Here is a 23,221-nt window from a genome sequence, read left to right on the forward strand (position 1 = left end):
AATTAAACAATGTTTCACCTTATATGAAAAATCATCATTATGGTTTTGTGCAAGATTAATTTATGTAGGTTAACCTTTCCAAACCAACATCTAAGGAGTGTAATTGTTTCTTCTTGATCTTTATTTGTATGTTACATTTACACATATACTCTTGTGCCTTTTAAAAAGCTGAGAATACATTAAATAATAGACAGGAATATTTTTTATATTACATAGTAAAACCAGGAAAATATATAACAAGCTATCATGAGAGACCTGAGAAGGGCATTCAGTAGATGGCACATATTCTCAAATATTGAGTTTTTACATATCCCACTCCCCTAGCCCCACAAAAATAATTCTTAAGATTTTGTCTTAAAGCAACTATGGTATAAATAAGTATATTGTATATAGAATTTTCATTCTTCCCTTTAAAAAAAATCTCACATTAAAAAATATACCATCAGCTATCCTCTCGTAATACAGGGGTTAAACCCATAACAAAAAAGGTCCGTGGTCTTGTGGTAAAAGTCACTATATTCTATGGTGCTTTGGAAAACTAGCAAAGAAATTTCCAACTGATTAACTTGATCAAAGGTTAAATGATAAAACTTTAGCTGCTGATGTTTATAAAATGGATGACTAATAAGAACCTGCTGTATAAAAAATATATATATAAAATTCAAAAATTCCACCAAAAAAAAAGTCCAAGATGGTACCTGTTAAAACTATGCTATGGTCCCACCTTTGAACTCGGCTCCCCTCCTCAAAAAAAAAAAAAAAAAAAAAAAAAAAAAAACTTTAGCTGCTGAAAAGGTAACAATTCAAATTTAATAAGCATACGAATGACCAAGTCCTGAATCTTAGCAGGCTCCTGCTAAGCTCATTCAATAATTCTAATTTACACAGTAGTCAACAGAAAGAAGAAATACAATTTGGTTGTTATTGATCTAGATTTTCCCACTACTCTATTGCCTGGGAAGCCATACATATATCAGGCCTTGGCTTTCTGCTTCAGCAATATGGATGAGGAAAATAAACAAGCTGTTTTCACTCTCAGGTGGCAATTTCCAAACTTGATGTGGCGGCAATTAACTGACAAGTAGAACACAATATAAGGAGTCAGAAGGGAGACTCAGAATGCAGGGTTGTGAAAGAGTATTCTTTATTAGAAAGAATAACAAAGTATTTATTCTGGAGCCCAAAATACTAAGCTTACATACTTGAGAATTCCTGCCCACAATTCTGAGATTTTTAGAAAATTAAAGTTTAGTAAATAAAGGTCTATTGAAAAATACTGGAAAAATATGAAATTCAGATAACATGAGTGACCCTATGCATTTTGGAGAAACAGTGATTCCACCAAGCACAGCACTGAAAATACATTTTCTCCTAAAAAAGGCAAGCATATAGTAGCAATACTGTATATGTATGCAAATAACAGCAATATTCTTCCATCAGAAGCGAATAAACTTTTTAAATGATAACATATACATCACTCGCTCTATGCACAATAAGTACATTTTTGTAGTCAAAAAACTCTAATGTACAACCAACTCTAGATCTTCTGTTAATGCACTCTGGGGAGAGCATGAATAAATGAAGCTGATTTATTCATTTGACAAAGATTTTGAGCACATACTGTATGCCAGGCATTGTTAGGCAGTGCAGTTATGAACATGAGAGACGTTTTCTGCGGTGTGAAGCCTATTGTTTAATGGAAGAAGCTGACCATAAGCTTTTACAATATATCAATAACATGATAAATGCTGATAGGGGAAATACAGGGTTCTCTGAAAGCATGTGAAGTACCAAAACTGGATTTAAAAGAGTCAGAGAAGTTTTCCCTGGGGACACAATGTCTAAATTGTGGCCTTACAGTTGTGGATATTTTGGTCAGTTTGGTAGGGAGGAGTTAAAGAAAGAAGATAAAGTATGCACAGAGTCATGGAAGGGAGAAACACATCACTCAACTGAAAACAAAATTAGTATAGTGAATCTTGGAAAGAGAAAGTGGAAGTATAGAGAGGTGAGGTCTGTAAGAACCAGTTCATGAAGGACCTTGTAAAACATATTAAGGAGTAAGGATTTTATCATAATGGTAACAGGAAGCCATTGAAGAGATTTAGGCCAAGGAGATTAGAGTCACATTTTAGAAAGATTATTCTGATTATAAAGTGGAAAAACGAAGGCAGGAGACCAATGAGGATTCTGAGATAGCAATCTATGGATGGTGGTATGGACTAAGTGATACTGGGAATGGAGAGAAGTGGAAAGGTTAAAGACACATTTTTAGGAAGTAAAAGAGCAGAGCTTGGTGACTGGTTACAATGTGGGCAGTGTAGGAGGGGATTTTGTCATTGGCTGAGACTGGAAACATAGGAAGAAGAAAAAGTTTGGGAGAAGGATGTTGAGTTCCTTTTTGGACATATTAAATTTGGGGTACTAAGGGATAAGCAAGTACAAATGTTGGGCAAGCAACTGAATGTATGAATCTTATATTCTGTATGGAACTCTCTGAACTGGAGATGTAGACGGGAGAGCTGTTAGTATGAAATGCTAACTGAAGCCATGGGAGTGGTGATATTGCCCAGGGCAAGGTGTAGAGTGATGAGAGAACAGTCAAAACACCAAAAATTAAGGGTTGGGCAGAGAAGTAGGACTTACAAAATACGCTAAATCCAGCAATAATTCTGAAGCCATAATTTGTACATTAGTTTATATTCTCCTTGGTCAAGTCCAGTACTAGAAGTCCTAATAGGTATGAAAGTCTTATTTGATTTTTTTCTCTTCTTTGACCTTGTAAAGCCATTAATTTGCAATGAAAACATTTAAAATAAAGTGAAATCAATAAACTTTTGTAAAATAACTCAAAATAATCACAAACCAAACAAACAGTCCTTTATTGCTCAGTACCTAGCTTAGATTATTTTGAGGTTAATACTTTACAACAGACCTTTACTTATGCTGTAATTTGCCCTCTATCAGTTCTGTAACTGTTTCTTATTTCCTGATCATCTGGATAGTCTTTAATGGATTTGCAGATTAGTGATAGCCTGGAGAGATTTTCTCTGATCAAAAGGTGATTAAACAGAGATATATGTTGGTCAGAAGACAACCATGGTCCATAGTTCCCACATGAAAAATATTCAAATACAGTTTTGGATGGGTCCATGGGGATTTCCCTTAATATGCTTCCTTTATATTTGTAAGGAGTAGAAATGGAAATGTGGCCTCTAGAATGGCTAATCAGTGATGCGCTGGTATATGTTTAACAACTGGCTTGCCAGGAAAAAAGAGCCCTGATTTGTTGTGTTTGCCAGTTTTTATAGTGTAAATACTGCCCCCATACTCAATAACATGCTACCAACTTGATGTCACTAAAGGGAGAGTAGGGATAAAATGTATGCAGTTGGCTCTTGCAAGCCAGTGAAAGCTGGCTCCAGCACCCTACTGGACCAAGAATGATCTGACTGGAGCCTAGGAATGGAAGAATGCCTTGTATATGACAGCTTAACATATGAGACAACTGAATTCTACAAAACTGAGTTTTTCCCTTAATGAAATTGATTTATTCAACTATAGTCAGTTTACTTGTAGGTCTTGACTGTTTCCCTTTGAATTGAGGGCTGGTGGTATGAGTGATATATACACTAATAATCTAGTAATGCAGCCTTGTAACTTCTATCTCTTTATTCATAGCAGTACTAGTTTCTAAACTGGCTCGTATCTGAGATTGAAATGATTGAGAATCATTTTTTCTCCTCCCCCCCACGTTTTTTTGGCCGCACTGCGCGGCATGTGGGATCGAAACTGGGCCCCCTGCAGTGGAAGCACGGAGTCTTAACCACTGGACCACCAGGGAAGTCCCTGAGAACCATTTTGGAACAAATTCCTTATACCGGTGGTCTCTTTTTGGCACCAGAGACCGGTTTTGTGGAAGCCGTTTATTCCATGGACAGGGTGAGGCGGGCGGCAATGGTTCAGGCGGTAATGTGAGCGATGGTTCAGGCAGTAGTGCGTCGGCAGACGAAGCTTCGCTCACTCGCCCGCTGCTTGCCTCCTGCTGTTCCTAACAGGCCCCCGACTGTACCGGTCTGTGGCCCATGGGTTGGGGACCCCTGCCTTATATCATGAAGCAAAGAAATGACCAGTTTCTTTTCATTTCAAGGTATCAGTATAATTTGCATTCTATTATATTTCATAAGAGAAAATATTTTATTTCCATCAAATGAGCAAAGTTTGTTTTTTCCTTATAAAAGCAAATAATTTGATGGTATACTGCTCTAATAATATATGCAAAAAGAATAGCAGCAAACTATCTCATTTTTTTATAGAATTTAATATATACTCTATTAACAGCAGTGTGCAGATGCATAGTATTTGACAGTATACTAAATAATTACAATTAAAACTTACTTTAAAAATATTTTCAATATTAGGCACTGGTGGCACCAGAGCTTTTATTATGCATACATATCTTTTTATATTCCAAAAGGAAATTAAAATTCTTAGTAGTATTAGAAAAGAATACACTTTTTAATATTGAATGCAGATATACAAAATCTCATGACTTCTATTAAAAACCTCTCAATTCTACTGGACACAAAGACACCTTTTCAAATAACTTGCACTTATGCCAGGTTCTATAAAATATTCTATAAAAATATTACAAATCCAATAAAAACACAATAATATAGTACAAGGTCATTTTTTTAAGTCAAACTTTAAAAGTTCTGTATTTATACAAATGCACAATACTTTTTAGTGCCCTCTGACTGGTATTGTTGGTTCAGGATGGTCTAATTTTAGAAATCTAAATTGAACATTTTCATCATTTTTCTGCTTCGGAATGGAAGACACTGAGAACTTACAGAATAAATTTTAAAACTAGGATTGGATAAAAACTTTATAAAGTAGAATAGTAAACACATTACACACTTTAGTTATTGCCCTGCCAAAGATAAAAATGCTCCATTGTTCCATTTTTCCTCTATTTAACTTAAATTTCTAGATAATTATCTTAACTACCTATCCTTTGTCTACATAGAAAGTCTTTCAGATGAAAGTGTAAAGATTTTAGATTCTCTAACAAAATCCAAAATATCAGTAAGCCATTTTCATTTTCTAAGTATATTGAAAGAAATGCTTATTTCAATATAAAACCCCAAAGTGCTGAATTAAGACACATTAATAACATGCCTGGCCAATTACTGTCTTGGCTTTAGTCTTAGAAGAATATTATACAATTGGCTGCTGAGTTCCAAATTTAAGCATTTGGTTTTATACTGTAATACTGTACTTTCTAATACAGATATCAAAGAAAATGAGATGATTTTTTTAAAAAAAAAGAAATAGTAAAGAATTTCAGCCATAATACAAATCAATTTTGGGGGAAAAATATCCATGTCAAGATAGGAAATAGATTTTTTAAATCTTAGAATAATTGCTATAAAAGAACTATAAAATATAAATTTCTGAAAAAAGTACACTGAAAATGTCTCTCTAGGAAAAAAATACACAACTGGTTAGATACAAGAAAATATTCATTACCATGGGGTACAGCCAACTATGAACCTGGCTTATGAGACTTTAAAAATTCACAAAAAGTAATTAGCACCAAAACTGTCTAAAACTTCAAATGACATACTGAAGTGATTCTAAGCCCAAGTATTACATTATAAAAAAGTTACATTTAACTTGGGAAGTTTCCCCATCAATAATAAATATATTTCTTTTCAATCTTTAGAAAATGTGCTAGCTTTACTGATTTTCATCAAAATTTTAAGGTAGTAGTATATAGAAGTTATCATTTACATTGGATTGGGCTAAGCAGGGACAATGGGAATTCAAATTATTTCCCAAATAATATGGGTTTATTTGGTGGGGGTAGGTGGGGAGCAGTTCTCCAATTACAACTTATTTTTAGCTCCTTGTTTCATCCTTTTTCTTCTAAAATGTTTTAGAACATTTAGAAGAGTGAACAGGGGAACATTCCCTGCTCACTTTTTGGTGTTATTCAAGATTTGGCATTGGAATAGGAGTGTTTAAAAGTGGGCACAGATCACAGTAGTTAAACAAGAGTTATGAATAAGCTACAAAATATATATTCAACCCTGTTATAATCGAGTTGAGTTTAATTTTATAACAACATCAACTTATAAATTTAATTACAAAACAGCACACAATTTGAAACAAGGCAAAATTTTCAGCCTTTATGTGGTGAAATACATAACTTCACTTATTACATATATGGCTGCCAAATGTCAGTAGTTCATTCGGCCATATTTTACTGTTGCACATAAATAATGACAAGGCAAAGAATAGCAACTAGTCCAAGGGCTGGTAGGCCAAGGAACCACAGCATAAGCCAAAAGAAAATGACTATTACTGGTTCTACAGTTTGTTCTCCAAAATACATCCTTGTGAAGCCCATGTCAATGAGGCTTTTGTTCAGTTCACCAAAAAGTGTTCCCATCTTTTTGTAGTCATCGCCAACAGGCTCGCCAGTGGGGTTTTGTGATTCTTCAATATCCTTAAAAAACAGAACAAGACAAAACAAAACATAAACATAAAATGAGAAATAGGTGAAGGTCTTTAAGAATAATGACTATCTCATAGTTCTTCTTTATCTTCCAAAGTATGTACTGGGCATACTTCTGATAATCATTCAGTAACACTTGGGAACGTTCCTTTTGATTGTCATAAAAAACAACTGTGTCTGTGCCCACCTTTCAAGAATATGAAAAGCACTGATTTATTGATTTGTGTGGACTCAGCATTGACTGGACACTCAACTGCTAGAACACTGATTTACAAGATGAAGGAAGTAGCTGATTCATTTCCATTCATTTTCTAGTTGCCTGGAATTGCACAAAGACAACTTCTTAAATGAAAAATCATGTTTGTATTTCTCTTATCAATGACCGTGATTTCAGAACAACCTTTTTCTACCAATCTCCTGTTTCGAGGCAGGCTCTGATTGCTCTGTCCTGGTAAATAGGCCTCTTTTTTAGTCCATTCCTTTGACACTAAGACTTTAAGGAACCCAGCCTCAGCTGACTGGAGCAGGGCTTGCTGCTACTATTGAGCCATCCTCAGCTATTACGGCTGTGATCTTTCAGTTTTAGCTGGGGAGCTAAGAACACTTCAGTGTAGGTCCTTGCATAGTTTCCTGTCCAAATTCTATAGATGACCTAAATGTTTCTTATTAATCTCATCAGGAGAAACATATAGTCTCCAAATAGGAATCATTTTGTAAAATAAGCCCAAAAGTCTACGTAGATATCAGTCGCCTAGAAAATGTCCATCTGTACCCAATTATAGATACCAAAAATTAAGTACTATTTCTATTACCTCTCAGTCTTATTACAATTATGGTCTTTATGTCAGTTAATTAAGCTACTATCTCTCAGCTTCAACCCCACCCTTTGGAATTCTGGAAACAATCTGTCTCCCTGTTAGGCTATGCCAATAGAGGAACTTGAGAGACATTGCACAGCTGGAAGAGGAAGGGATTTGCTCTTTCCTTGTTTGCCTCTCATGGGTTTCTTGATCCTGTCAGTCTCTAGTGATAGTTCACTCTGGCAGTAGTAGGTCCTTACAGTAGCAGCCACTGATCTAAATTTAGTGGCTTCCCAACACTTGCAGAATCAATCTCAATGTGCCTTCTTGAGACACCAGATCAAACTCGTGGGTTCCTTTTCCTCAGATATCTGGTTCCCAAGGCCTATGGTGTCTCTCCTTTGAGCTCAGAAACACCAGCACCAGGTGAGCAGTGATTGGTTCTTGGAGGTCTGAGTTTCAGCTGCGTGGGATGGGGCCTTCCTCAGTCTTCTCAGTTTTAGTATTCTACCTCTCTTCTTTACTCTCTCAGGCCCAGGAGTGGTCGCTGCTTCCTGCTGTTACTATCTGTGGCCCTCTAGCCTACTTTAGTGCAGTGGTTTTTAAAATTTAGCATAAGTTACGATCCCTTGGAGGGCTTTTAAAGCATGGATTGCTGGCCCACTGCCAGGGTTTCTGATTTAGTAAGCCATGAGTGGGGCTTGGAGTCTGAGAATTTGTACTTCTAGCAAGTTTCCAGGGGATGCTTATGATGCTGTCTTTTTACCATCTTTTGAATATCACTGCCTTAATGTTTTTGCCTTTTCTATTCTTCAATGCCTACTTAACAATTCTTTATATTAGATTATCTTTGTTAAAATAATTGGTATAGTTTCCCTCTCTTCACTAGCCCTTAATGCAGTCACAAAAGAAAAACTGTCATGTAGATGACATAGTTGTAATTATAATTTATTAAAACTAATTTCTTATAGGAGTGATGATTCAAATCAGTAATTATTTGTTGAACATATACTTGCTCATAGTAGGTGCAAGGTAGAAAATTACTCATGTGTAAAAAGAAGACTTTGGGTATAGGGTTTCACATAATAACAGGTAAGTATTAAATGCCATTAATTTTGCTGTCTATGCCAAAAAAAGTTAATTAGCTTAACTTGAGGCACTCTTCAAACACATGAATCAAACTTAGATTCCTTTAGTAGAAACCAAAGCTTAATCATTTCAGTAATCAATACGTAAATAACTAAATTTTTTTTTTTTTTTTTTTTTTTTTTTGCGTTACGCAGGCCTCTCACTGTTGTGGCCTCTCCCGCTGCGGAGCACAGGCTCCAGACGCGCAGGCCCAGCGGCCATGGCTTACAGGCCCAGCCGCTCCGCCGCATGTGGGATCTTCCCGTACCGGGGCACGAACCCGTGTCCCCTGCATCGGCAGGCGGACTCTCAACCACTGCGCCACCAGGGAAGCCCTAAAAATATTTTTTCATTTAAAAAATGCCTTATTTTCTGTTCTACATATACAGTTTAAGGAAAGAGAGTGAAAAAATCTAATTTTATTTGCAATAGTCAGAAAAAATGATTTTCAATATGATTTTAAGGTGGTGTTTTCCCATATAACAGTAATTCGTGTAGCACACAGAGTGTCATTGGTGTTGTGGAAAAATGAGACTCAAAGGGGCATCACTGTTAAGTCTATATTTTAAGTTTAAGCCAGAATTATTTTTGAGTTAACAAGTACATATAATTTAATAAATTACTTTTGGATTTCCATTTCTACCAAAAAAAGAGAAAAACCAAATGTTGTAGAGATATCTGGAGCGTTCACATCTAGCCTCCCTACACTTCAACTGAATCACCTTGACCAAGTTACTTCATTTTCCTGAGCTTCAGTTTTCTAATCCGTAAAATGGGATTTATATGAACCCCTTTTGATACTGATAATACCCTCTTGAATTATAATTTATTTGTTAACCCTTCCTTATTTTTTGTATTTTAACTTCTAAATTATCTTTTCCTTCACTGATGTGCTGTAATCAATTTTATGTTTCTCAGCTTCTCATACTTTTCTATGTGTTCCATGATAATATACTATATTAAAAAAGAAAAACAAAAATCTTGTTCTTTCCTGAGATTAAGGCTTTCTTCTCATTAGGATAGAACTTGAACAGTTCTTGATTTAGTTTGTAATTCTTCTGGTCCCTCAACTCTCTCTTCTACTCCAGTGTCTAGCATTGCTGGTATCATTTTTGGCCTCTTTTTTTCATTTTTTTATTAAAGTTTTTTTTTCTTTTTTACCACCTCGAATTTCTTTTAATCTATGCACTTATTGTACTTTGGGGTTTTCTGTTGTTACTGAAGCTTTTTAAGACTTTTTCAGTATTTTTGTGGTTTTAGTACAAAGCAAGTACCCTAATCTGAAATGGTTCTTTCTGAAGATTTCTTTGAATTCTTTTACAAACTGCTTGTGGGTTTTTCAGGGGAAGAAGTAGGTGTTGCAATGCTTAGTTAACTCCTAGAGGTCAGGTGGGGAGGCAGCAGTTAATCATATCATCTCAGATCCTGGGAGTAGCTGGGGGGACTGAGAAGGGAAGTAGAAGGCCCAGTAAGGACTGGCCTAGGCGTGCTGTGGCAGCCTGCCGCTTCTTTTTTTAATATGAAAAATTTCAAACACACAAAATTAGAGAAAATAGTACAATCCTTAAATACCTATCAACCAGATTAAATAATTACTAAAAATTTGCCACTTTACCAAAGCACTTCTTAATCTGGGCAATCTAAAGGAGAGGAAAAAAGTAAAGTCACTAGAAGAATGCCTAAAAGCGGCATATGTTCACAAATGAAGTTCTGTGGAAACATCAAAGATATCCAGCAATGAACTGGATGGGGGTTTGAATAATCCTAGAGGAAAGACACTTAAAAACATGGAAAAGAAAATAGGCAGCATTCTTAAATCACTGGCATTACAGTTAATCTCATTACAGTATTTTCTGTATCAGTAAATATTTGTTGAATAGATGGAGAGAATTTATCATGTGTCTGGCAAGCATTAAAGCAATATCTTGATAGGTTTTCTACCTGCTCCACTTTTTGCCAAACAAAAGATGGTCTTATTTTTCCAAAGTATTATTTATTATAGTAATCTCAAAGCAATGTATCAATTTTATGGAATTAGCAGTCTTTTTTTGTTGTGGATATTAATAAGCATCCATCCACTCTTTCCTCTTTCCTATTAGAACCTTAATCCAGTCTGCATTTTTTTTTTTTTTTTTTTTTTTTTTTTTTTTTGCGTTACGCGGGCCTCTCACTGTTGTGGCCTCTCCCGTTGCGGAGCACAGGCTCCGGATGCGCAGGCCCAGCGGCCATGGCTTACGGGCCCAGCTGCTCTGCGGCATGCGGGATCCTCCCGGACCGGGGCACGAACCCGTATCCCCTGCATCGGCAGGCGGACTCTCAACCACTGTGCCACCAGGGAAGCCCCAGTCTGCATTCTTTATGTGAGGAAAATCCCATCTACAGCTTCTGAGGTGATGGGTCTAAGAGTAATCCCCTTCCCTTTACTAGAAGCTGGCTTTTGGAAAGGTCATGTGATCTACTTTGGAATGATGACGTTTGTGGCTTTTCTGGGAAAATTCTTCCTAGCTCTTCTGATACAACTTTGGAAAGTGATCCTTCTTCTATTTCTCCACATATAGACCTTAAGTAGAGAGAATTTACTGTATTTGTATTAATTTTCTATTGGTGCCATACAAAATTACTACAAATTTAGTGGCTTAAAACAACACAAATGTATCGCTTTATAGTTCTGCAGGTTAGAAGTTATGTCAGCAGGATTGTGTTTCTTTCTGAAGGCTCTAGGAGAGAATCTATTCCTCTACCTTTTCTAACTGCTAGAGGATGTCCATATTGCTTGGCTCCTGGTCCCCTTCCTCTGTCTTCAAAGCCAGCAATGTTGCAGCTCTCAGACCATCCTTCTGTAGTTAACTTTTCCCTCTGACCACAGCAGGGGAAGGTTCTCTGCTTTTAAGAACCCATGTGATTAGGTCTAGTCCAGTTAGATAATCCAGGATCATTTCCCCATCTCAAAGTCCTTAAATTTGATCACATCTACAAAAATCTCTTTTGCCATGTAAGGTATCATATTCATAGGTATTAAGGATTAAGATGTGGACATCTTTGGGGGGGATGGGGAGAAACCATTATTCTGTGCACCACAATATTTAATTTTAAAATTATTTCTTTATATATCTATTTCTCACTATCTTTGATAGGAAAGATCAAGTCATTAAAGGCAAGAACCATATCTTATAGTACTAACATGAGTACTTAGTACAGTGCCTTGTGCCTGGCCCATTGTAGGCTCACAATAAATATTTGTTGAATAAACAATAGAAATATTCTAGAATAACATATCAGGTAAAAAAAACTCGAAAAATAAAAACAAACTTTACATGTAACATAAATTATTTTATTTTCCCATGAGTACAGTTGTGAATTTGTTCAAATATTTATAAATAAGTTCTAGATTTAGATTATAAGATATGGGAGCTGTTAGCTAAAATTCACATGCTCAGTTCAATTCCTAAACCACTGTATTTTAAGAGCAGAGGCTAATATGAACGGATGAGTTCTTGAGTCCTTGACTCACTCTCAGATGTGTGTAATTTTCAGAGTAATAGTAGTGGTGGTACTATTGTTAATGGTATAGTAGAACAGCTAACACTCAGTGCTTACTATATGGCAGGCTCTGTGTTGTGCATGCATTCTCTTGTTTAGTCTTTCCAACGGGCTGTGAGGGAGGCACTATTATTTTCCCCATCTGCAGATAAGGAAACTAACTTTCAGGGGAGTTAAATGTCTGGCCATTGACTTATACTTAGTAACTGAAGGAGCTATGATATGAACTCAGATATTCTTACTCCAGAGACAACACCATTAATCCCTATGTTATACTCCCTCCAGTTATTATTATATTATTAATAGCTAACAGCTGTCTAATGCTGCAGAGAGAAATACTGATCTCTGAAAAAAGACAAGCTATGTAAGCACATTTTCATTTTTCATAGAAAAAGTACACTTAACATAGTGAAATCAACATCAGTATCTTTTTTTGCATTACATCTTTTTTCAGTTTACACTTGAAGGTGAGTTTATCAAGCACAAAACTTGCTCAAATTTTAATTTTCATCTTATATAAAAATTTAAACAAGGTAAAGCTATTTGCAGCAGTTTAGCAAATTTTTCATAGCCCTTTCAGTATTGACTAGAATTCAGATTCAAATGTGAGAAAAAAAAAAAAAGAAAGACTCCAAGCAAGAATGAGGAGATAGGCTTGGCTGAGCTGAAATTAGGCAAAAATCCAACCAACCAACCAAACACACACACACAAACACTTCACACATAAAATACACCAATGCAAAAATGCAGATGGCATTTCCCCCCTGTTCTAACATTAGTCACTTTGTGTCTTTGCCAAATTTTTTTCTTTGTATGTGAGGTCCCAATGGAAGAATATTTGTCAAATGTACAGTTTCCTTCATGATCATATGATAGTACTGACTATGACATGCACATTAAAAAGTGTCCTCACCAAAATAGTGATATTATTTTTGTCCATGATTAATGACATAGGGGTGTTATAATTGACTGAAAATCCTTCTTTAAAAATATGCAAAATTAGTGATGAGAAATTAAAGGTGGGTACTTCCCTGGTGGCGCTGTGGTTAAGAATCCGCCTGCCAAGACAGGGGACATGGGTTCCATCCCTAGTCCAGGAAGATCCCACAGGCTGCAGAGCAACTAAGCCCATGTGCCACAACTACTGAGCCTGAGCTCTAGGGTCCGCGAGCCACAACTACTGAGCCCTTGTGCCACAACCACTGAAGCCTGCGTGCCTAGAGCCTGTGCTCTGCAACAAGAGAAGCCACCGCAATGAGAAGCCAGCGCACCGAAATGAAGAGTAGCCCCCACTCACTGCAACTAGAGAAAGCCCGCATGCAGCAACGAAGACTCAACACAGCCAAAAATAAATAAATTTATTTAAAAAAAAGAAGTTAAAGGTGAACCCTTAAATAATCATAGGATTATTAAGAGCAAAGGATCCTTAAAGATAATTTAAACAAAGCCTCTTACTTCAGAAACAAGAAATAACAGGTTAAGTCACACAGCTTATTAACAAAAAACACAGGCTTTGGAAGCAAGGTGGACAGATTCAAATCTTTCTCTGTCACTTATACGGGGCAAATTACTTAACCGCTGACCCTCAGTTTCCCCAGGTATAAAAGGAGCGTATTAATATCTACTTCATAGAGTTGTGATAATAAAATGAGGAAGCAGATAAAAAGCTTTTAGAATAGATACAACAATCATTCAATATATGGTAACTAATATTATTACTACAGTTTTGGTAGAATTTATGTCTTGTGATTTTTACTTCTATTCTCTTTCTATTGTAACATGCTGCCTGAGATAATTAATACCTTATGATCACCTTTCTTGTGATAATTAAATTCAGTTGTATTTTTCTTCAAGTGTTATATGACAATTTCATTATATAGAAGTTGAGGTGGGATGTTTTCTATGGCACATCCTTACCTATGGAACAATCTGTGCACATTAGTATGGCAAAGCCTGCTTATTTACTTTAAGAAGAGTACAAGCTACATTCTATAAACAGGCTTTCACCGAGTGGGTGACAGTTTAAGATTCACTTTCAGCTGTTTTCCTGAGTGCAGTATTGGAAGTCTGCTGTTTTTGCCTGTCTGATTTTTATGCTACTTTCTTCTGCAGGTATCACCTTGATTTAACTTTGGGAAAACCCTCCCCCGCCCACTCGTGGTCCATGTGTTTTGGTTGAATGTGTGCCCATTCCCCAGTTCCAGGCCTGAACAATCAGAACATTTCATTTCCTTGGGCATATGATTAGTTAAGGAATGAGCATGTGACCCAAGACAGGCCGGTGAAAGCTCTACCTGAGACTTTTGCTGCAACTATTGAAAAAGTGACATTTTTTCCCCCCACCGATATTGGTTAGCTGGCAAAATGGAGGGCATCTTATTGGGTTGGCCAAAAAGTTCATTGGGTTTTAACTAAAAATAAAAGACACATTTTTCATTTTCACCAAGAACTTTATTGAACAACATATTCATTAACCAAACTTTTCGGCCAACCCAATATTACAATGAGGAGAAAGCTTGCTATGAATGAAGTTAATATAAAGTAAAGCCAAGAAATTACATAGTTGATGTTGTTTGAATACATGAATCCAGTTAGGGCATCTACCTGTTTTGGGTTTTTTTTTTTTTAATAACATGAGCCAGTAAATTCCTATTTTGCAAAACATAGTAAAAGTTGAATTTTTGTTGCTTGGAACTAAGAGTTCGGACTACAGATGATGATGATGATGATGATGATGATGCTAAAAAGTAGTAATAGCTACCATTAGGGACTTCCCTGGCGGGCCAGTGGTTAAGACTCCACACTTGCAATGCAGGGCATGTGGGGTCAATCCCTGATCAGGGAACTAAGGTCCCACATGCTCTGCAGACAAAAAAAAAGGGCCTGAAACTTGGAGGCGGAAGTAGGGTTTGGGACTTCCCTGGTGGTCCAGTGGGTATGACTCCGTGCTCCCAGTTCAGAGGGCATGGGTTCGATCCCTGGTTGGGGTTGGGGAACTAAGTTCCCACATGCCGTGCAGCCAAAAAAAAAAAAAAAAAAAAAAGTAGTAATAGCTACCATTAACTGAATGTTTTCTACTGCTAGATATTGTGTTAAGCACTTTACATTCATTATGCCATCTAATTATTATTTATTATAATAAGTATTATTAGTTAATTTTGAAGCTTGTGTTTTTAACTGTAGTGCTCAAGAACTTCCTCATTAATTTGGTCTTAATTAACATGATTAGCAATAATTAACATGAAGAATGTATTAATAATATTAAAAAATAATAATGGGGGCTATGCAAGTAGAAGTTTTTAGATATAACTTTCTAAAAGTGTTTAAAAACTACATAAGAATACATGGATAAATGGTTATTGTATTCAGATAACATGAATACAGAGTAGAGACTAAGATGCTGATTTCTCCTTGCCACTTTAGGTTAACCTTCCCTAGCTACCAAGAGGAGCCAGCCTCAATAACCCAAGCCCATGGAAATCATAACTGGGAAGGTAAATTTATTTTGGTATACATATCAAGATGCATACTGAGCAAAAGTATTTTTGGATAGCACATAGTAGTCTGTGAACTGAGGTTTATTAAATGAATGAAGAAATGAATGAATGAACAACTCCTAAATCTTCTTGCTGCAACCTCTTCTCCTTTCAACTTGTTTACTCAACTGTAGGTTTCCCCTGCTATCCAAAAGTAAAGTGTTCCTATAAAAGCTTTCGTAAACCAAAATGGTGTAAAGCAAAGAAGCAATTATCTTAGGGCACGTCTTGCTAATGGATACACAAAATAAACTGAGAAAAAGCACAGATGCTCACAGACACAGTTCAAAACTATGGTGTCCTGATGCTGAGATGCTGAGTGTAGTTCCTGGGGAAGGAGCTTGATGTTGTCACTCTAGCTACTTGGGATGTGTGCTTCCTCTCTAACTTGCTACAAAACAAATGCTGAATGCTATTTTCGCTTTACATCTTTTTTTCTTAAAAGCAAAAATCCTCTTTGGATTTCTTTTGCTTATCGAAAACAGGTACAAACTAATGTAGGTCTTTCATAAAAGTGAAGTGGCAGAAAGCAAATTTTCGAAAGCAGGGAATACCTGTACTCCCACTGTTTTTCAACTTCACTGGGCTTGTAGTCCCGTCTCTAACTTCTCTCAATCCACTAGCCCTCTTCTTCACTTTTCACATTCAGCTTGATTTCTATGATGCAAAGTTTAAAAAACTTTAATAAAACTCCTTTGTCTCATAGGGGAAACCCTAATCTTAGAGTAACAACTATTTTCTATGTCTGCACCTGAGTACCTGTGGTGCTAGAGAAAAGTCACACCATAGGGTGCCAAGAATTTATGACAACCCCAAACAGATCTTCAAGTACATTCCTACTTCATTTCTCTGCTCTACTCTTTTTGTTTTGGGGTTTTTTTTTGCTCTCTACACAGGGCTGTTTCAAATCTCTTCTTTTAAAAATCTTGAACTGCCTCCTACTCCTCTCTTTATCCCTCTCCTCCAGCAAATTACCTGACCTCCTATTTCTCAGGAAAAAGGGAAGAAGTCAGAAGAGTTTCCTTAACTTTGTGATACTAAATGTATCAACTACCAAAGTTTACATCCAACTTCTCTTCATTCTCTTTTGTTACAAATAAAGAAATAAGGAAGTATTCCTCTTTCTATGTCCAATTTCTCTTACCTATGCTTAGGCTCGCATCCTTTCCTACCTTATACTATCCCTTTTCCATTATCCCTCTGTCTCATATATATTCAGTCTTCCCCTTTCAGTTGGCTGCTTCTCATCAGTATTTATACATGCTTAGATTTTTCCCCCTTAATGCCACTAGCTCTGCCTTGCCTTTTCTTCTCCTTCATAACCAAACTGTTTGAAACAATTCACTCTGCTTGTTTCCATATTTTCATCTTTGTCAGGAACTGTGAAGGGACTGATGTTTTATCCTAGTTGCAAGTTAACAAGTTAGCCTGTCTTGGTTTCATGGATACTGGCAGGAGACACAAGCCTCCTCGGTCAGAGACAAAGGACTTCATTCCTCATGCCACAGGAAGCAGCCTGAGTTTCATGTTGATGTTGGTTCCCTTTACCTCCTAAGTCCCACAGGGTGACAGAGTGGCACAAGTTGATGCTGCATACAATGGGCTTATGTCTCAGCTGAAGAACTCTGAGCTTAGGGAACTCTCATCTTTTACAATGGGCTGTAAGCAAATCTGCCTGATGTTTGTCCTAGAGGGAGACATCATTTTTATTACACTGGGTATCAGGAAATCTGCCCTCTGCTCCAAAAGGAGACAATATTCCTATCTTCCAAGTCTGTTCATTTAACAAACATCCTTGAAAAACAGTCCTAAACAAAAGTGCTCAATGCAAGAGATCCATGGAGAATTGCTCCCCACAATCTTCCAGTCAGACCTCAACTTACTCCAGTGTGGCCTCTGTTCCTATTACACCACCAAAACAGTTCTTGAAAAGGTTACCAGTAAACTACCATATCAGTAAATTAGAGGGTTTCTTTTGGTGGCGGTGGGGAGGAGCACTCCCTGGCGGTCCAGTGGTTAGGACTCCACGCTCTCACTGCCAAGGGCCCACGTTCAATCCCTGGTTGGGGAACTAGGATCCCACAGGCCACGCAGCGGGGCCAAGAAAAAAGAAAAAAAAATTAGAGTTTTTCAGTTCTAATTTTATTCAAACCCTAAGCAGAATTAATAACCATTTTTTTCTTTTCTTTTGAATTATATGGTATTACATTCTCCTGGTTCTACTCATTCTATTTTCATCCCTCTGGCTATGCCTTTCTCAGTCTGCTTTGTGGGTTCACCATCCTCAACCTAGCTATTAAATATTGATCCTCAACCTCTGGTCTTAAGCCCTTATCTCTCTCTCTTTTTTTAAAAATAAATTTATTTGTTTATTTACTTATTGCTTTTTGGCTGTGTTGGGTCTTCGTTGCTGCGCATGGGCTTTCTCTAGTTGCGTCAAGCGGGGGCTACTCTTCCTTGCGGTGCATGGGCTTCTCATTGCAGAGGCTTCTCTTGCTGCAGATCATGGGCTCTAGGAAGGAGCACGGTCTTCCGTAGCTGTGGCTCGCGGGCTCCAGAGCGCAGGAGCAGTAGTTGTGGTGCACAGGCTTAGTTGCTCTGTGGCATGTGGGATCTTCCCAGACCAGGGCTCGAACCCATGTCCCCTGCATTGGCAGGCAGATTCCTAACCACTGTGCCACCAGGGAAGTCCCCAGCCCTTATCTCTTTTCTTTCCATATTCTCTTCCCAAATAAGCTCATCCAAACTTTACAGTTTCAATTACCACCAGTAAATCAGTTATTTAAGTATTAGAGCCAGCTCAGACCTTTCTTCTGCACTCTAGACCCATATATTCAACTGCCTTCTCGACATTTACACTTGGATATCTTGAATATACTTCAGTATTCAACACACCCAAGGCCAAACCCATGATTTTCCTCCTCAAAACTGGTCTTCATTCAATGAACAGATTCTCAGGGATAAAATCCATCCTTAATTTCTGCAAGTAAGAAACTCAGGAATGATCTGCAAAACCTTCTTTTCCCTAATTTCCTATATCCAAATTATCAGTGGGTTCTGTTGATTTTAAATCCTAAAATCTCAGGCATTTATAGTTTTCTAATCTTTCTTGTTTGTTGGCTGGTATACAATCTGTCTTCTCAACACCTTCCTTTCTGGTTCTTTTTATTCCTTCCTGTGGATGTGAGTCACTATTTGGTGTCATTTCCTTACTCCAATACAACTTTGTTTCCACCTTTGTATTTTGTGCTGATATTGTCAAATATATTATATTTCAGTATGTTATAGGCTCAACAATACAATTATATATACATATTGTTTTATGCCACTGCTTTTAAATCAGTCAAGAGAAGATGGTGCGATTATACTATCTTTTGTAATTATCTACATCATTGCCTTTACCAGTGCTCTTTGTTTTTTTGTGTGGATTCAAAGTACTGTCTGATATCAGATGCTTTCATCCTTATAATTTCCTTTGATCATTCTTGTAAGACAGGTGTCTGGCAAAAAATTCTGTTTTTATCTGGGAATGTGTTTTACCTTTATTTTTGAAAGATAATTTTGCTGAATATAAGACTGTGGACAGGTTTTTACTTTCAGCACTTTGAATGTGTTGTCCAATTGCTTCTGTCCTCCAAGTCTCTGATGAGAAATCAACTATTGATCTTACTGGGGTTTTCTTTTATGTGATGAGTTGTTTTTCCTTTGCTGCTTTCAAGATTTTCTCTTTCTCTTTCAACATTTTGACCATAATGTGTCTAGATGTGGATCACTCTGTTTATCCTCCTTGGATTTCATCGAATTTCTTGTATGTGTAGCTTAATGCTTTTCATTAAGTTTGAAACATTTTCAGCCATATATATCTCAGAATATTTCTTCTGTCCCTTTCTCTCCTCTCCTCATAGTCCCATTATTTGTGTGTTGATGTGTCTAATCATGTCCTACAGTTCTCTGAGGCTCTGTTCATTTTCTTCCATTCTTTTTTCTCTCTGTTCTTCAGATTGCATAGTTTATATTGCTCTATCTACAAGTTCACTGATTTTTATCTTCTGTCCACTCAGTTTTCATTTGGGTTACTGTACTTTCAACTCCAGAATTTCCATTTAATTCAAAAGAAAAACAATTTCTCTTAATTAATATTCTCTATTTGATGAGACACTGTCATCATACTTTAACTCTTTAAGCATGTTTCCTTTAGTTTTTTTTTTTTTTTTTTTTTTTTTTTTTGCGGTATGCGGGCCTCTCACTGTTGTGGCCTCTCCCGTTGCGGAGCACAGGCTCCGGATGCGCAGGCCCAGCGGCCATGGCTCACGGGCCCAGCCGCTCCGCGGCATATGGGATCCTCCCAGACCGGGGCACGAACCCGTATCCCCTGCATCGGCAGGCGGACTCTCAACCACTGCGCCACCAGGGAGGCCCTCCTTTAGTTTTTTGAATATATTTATAATAGCTGTTTTGAAGTCTTTGTCTGCTAAGTATATCACTGGGCCCCATCAAAGACATTTTCTATTGTCTGATTTTTTTTCCCTACTTATGGATCATACTTTCCTGTTTCTTTTCATGTTTCATATTTTTTTTGTCAATAACTGGACAATTTAGATATATTTTTGCAACACTATATACTGATCCCCTACCACCTCTCTGGAGGTGGTGGTGGTTGTTATTCGCATGATTATTTGTTTAGTGACTTGGCTGAACTAATTCTGCAAAGTCTATTCCTTTGCAGTGTGCATCCTCTGATGTTTCTACTCACATTTTTTCCCCTTATTTTCATCTTTAGTCTAATTACCTAGGGGTTGTCCCTGGGCTAGTATAGCCATTTCTTGGTTAGAGGTTGTGCTTACGGTCCCTTAGACAGTTATTTTCATTCTTTACCATTGGCTGTATCTGTAGCTTGGAAACTGCTATCATAGTTCAGAGATTTTACTTCTTTGCCCCACATTCAGCAAGGGACTAGTAGCTTGGAGGGTCCTACTCTTACTACCCCTGAGAGGATATAGCCTTGGGCATGTATACAATTTTCCGACTGTCACAGGTGATTGTGATATTTTGGAGCCTTGCTTCCTAGGAGTTATCCCTGGGCCAGAGTAGTGTATTGTTCAATCAGTGTTTGGTCACAGGTTGTATTTAAGCCCCTTGTTCTTTGTAAGGCTTCTTCCCTGTGTTGATAGGTCTGTGTGCAGCTTAGGGAATGCTTTCAAGTCTGCCCCACATCCTGCTACAATTGTTCCTGAGTGGGTGCAGCCTAACACATGCACACTTGCCTTCCTGATCCTCACAGGTGACTATGATCCCAAGAAGGTTCTTCATGGCCGACTCTTTCCCTGGTTCTTTCTTTAAAACCTCTGGCTGCTCTGTTTTGATGTATTATGGAGCTACCAGCCTCCTCTTAATTGCTCTTCATCAAGATCTGTACTGTTTTCAACAACACCTTTAGGCATGGAGTTCTCCATTCCTTCTTCCAGTTGAAGTTAGTCTTCTCAGGCAGATCCAAAGAGCTCTTTACTTTTATGGTCTGCCTTTTCTCCTGGGCAGAACACCTGCACCACTGCACTGGAGTTGGGCGCAGGGACCCTATTTTCCTAGAGTGACAATCTGGCTCTATAAGGAGGTCCTGGGGGTGGGAAGCAGCTCTTGGTCATGGCTTGCCTCTCTTGGTGTGGAATCTCTACCCTATAGTGAGTTGGGACGGGTAATTCAGCCTCAGTGTTCTCAGCTTGCTGTGCCTAGGGTGGGGGTTGCTTGGGGGGAGGGAGACTTGGTCCTTTCAGCCATGCCTGCCTGGAATAGACTTCCTGTAACATGGAGCTGAGGGGGAAGGGAGGAAAGGGATGAGAAGGCCTGCCCTTGCAGGTGAAACTGTAGCCCTAGACTGGGAGTTAGGGGGAGAGGGGAACTTCAGCTTCTTGGCTACACATGCTGGGGTTGCAGCTTCTATAACACAGCACTGTGATGGGGAGGTAATGGGTTAGGTTGTGGCTCAAATGCCACAAATACTCACTGTTCTTACCTAGATTTTGTAGATTTTCTTTAATGAATGTTCCTTCATTTGCTGTATGCTCTTAGGGTGATTCCCAAAGAGTTTAAATGATATTTTATTTTTAAATAATTTTCACCAGTTAAATTGTTGTTTTGCTGGGATAAAATCTACTGAGTTCCTTACTTCATTGTTCTGGAAGTCCTGCCATGTTGTTTCTGGACATTAATTACTTCTGATGGTGAACTGAAGGATAATTCCTGTAAGGATGAACCAGGGGATCCTGGGTAGTACTCAGCTAGTTTTCTGGAATCATCCATAGGACCTTAAGCACTTTGAAGAGTCTTTATTTTATTTTATTTTGAAACAAGGTGAAATTTGAGGGGTTTTTTGCCTGCATTGGGTCTTCGTTGCTGTGAGTGGGCTTTTCTCTAGTTGCGGTGAGCGGGGGCTACTCTTGTTGTGGAGCACAGGCTCTAGGCATGCAGGCTTCAGTAGTTGTGGCCAGCTAACATATTTGCTAGACTCTGCTAAGCAAAGAAGGAAAACTGCCTCTTTAATGGTTGGTATGAAAGGAAATGAGAAAGGAGGAAAAGAAACCCATTGTTTTTTTATTCATTTAAGCTTTAAATATAAGTAAATATTTAAAGACTTTTTTAAAAAAAAGGGTTAGTAGAAGAACCATATGATTAAATGGAACTTCAAAAGTTGAACTTCGGCTGGTAATTAACTCATTTTTTAAAAATTAAGTCTAGGGCCTCCCTGGTGGCGCAGTGGTTGAGAGTCCGCCTGCCGATGCAGGGGTTGTGGGTTCGTGCCCCGGTCTGGGAGGATCCCATATGCCGCGGAGCGGCTGGGCCCGTGGGCCATGGCTGCTGAGCCTGCGCGTCCGGAGCCTGTGCTCCGCAACGGGAGAGGCCACAGCAGTGAGAGGCCCGCATACCACAAAAAAAAAAAAAAAAAAAAAAAAAAATTAAGTCTAAGGAAAGTTAACTGGAAATTCTAGTCTCAGAATAGTCCTGATTTTCCCTTTAGTTGCATGTAATACATTAAATTTTACACCCAAGTCTGTATTTTAAAATAATTTTTAGCATAGTAAAATACTTTTTATCAGTATTTATAACTCTCTGGAAAAGTTTCTTAAGAGTTGCAGAAATGTCAGAAGTAAATCAAGAATGCTCTGTGAGCATTAAAATCATCTCCTCCTTCCTAACTCCCCATATTAAATCTCTGGCAGCCCAGAAAGAAAACAATAAACAAAGAAATAAATATACTAATACATATAAGAACAAATAAAACTATCTTAAGCTATCATATATATTCAGTAAAACATTTAAGATTATTTTACTGTAAAAACACTTCTGCTTTAGAGAACCAATTCAATTCTACAAAATTTTCCTGATACCTAAAATGTGGTAGATAAATAAGACTATATCCTTAACTTCAAGAAGCTAACAATTTAATAAAAAGGTTAACATTTATAAAAAAATAAGTATATTTTAAGGCAAAAATATGGTGTGTTTAAGAGTTGCAAAATGCTTGGCATTTAGTTCAAAAAGGGTCAGTATAGTCAAAAAATTAAATCAGGAGAGCTGGCAAAAAAAGTTAATGCAATGCTTTCAAATATTTAGATGATGTTTTAAAAAATGATATGGCATGTTTAACTGCTTTTGTCTTATTATATAACAGAATAGTGGTTTATAGCACTAATGTACTG

The 23,221-nt window shown here is 37.5% G+C and overlaps 1 protein-coding gene across 1 annotated transcript in view; it reads right to left on the reverse strand.

Moving 5' to 3' along the window:
• Nucleotides 1-1,131: 1,131 nt before the first annotated feature.
• Nucleotides 1,132-23,221, reverse strand: part of FAM241A (family with sequence similarity 241 member A) — a 41,019-nt gene continuing 18,929 nt past the window's right edge. The window contains exon 2 of the mRNA XM_082641262.1: nucleotides 1,132-6,514. Coding sequence (XP_082497388.1) covers nucleotides 6,269-6,514 — 246 coding nt within the window. The 3' untranslated portion in view covers nucleotides 1,132-6,268. The remainder of the gene's footprint in view (nucleotides 6,515-23,221) is intronic.

Source organism: Mesoplodon mirus (assembly GCF_964341445.2).
Source record: "Mesoplodon mirus genome assembly, chromosome: 2".
NCBI lineage: Eukaryota > Metazoa > Chordata > Mammalia > Artiodactyla > Ziphiidae > Mesoplodon > Mesoplodon mirus.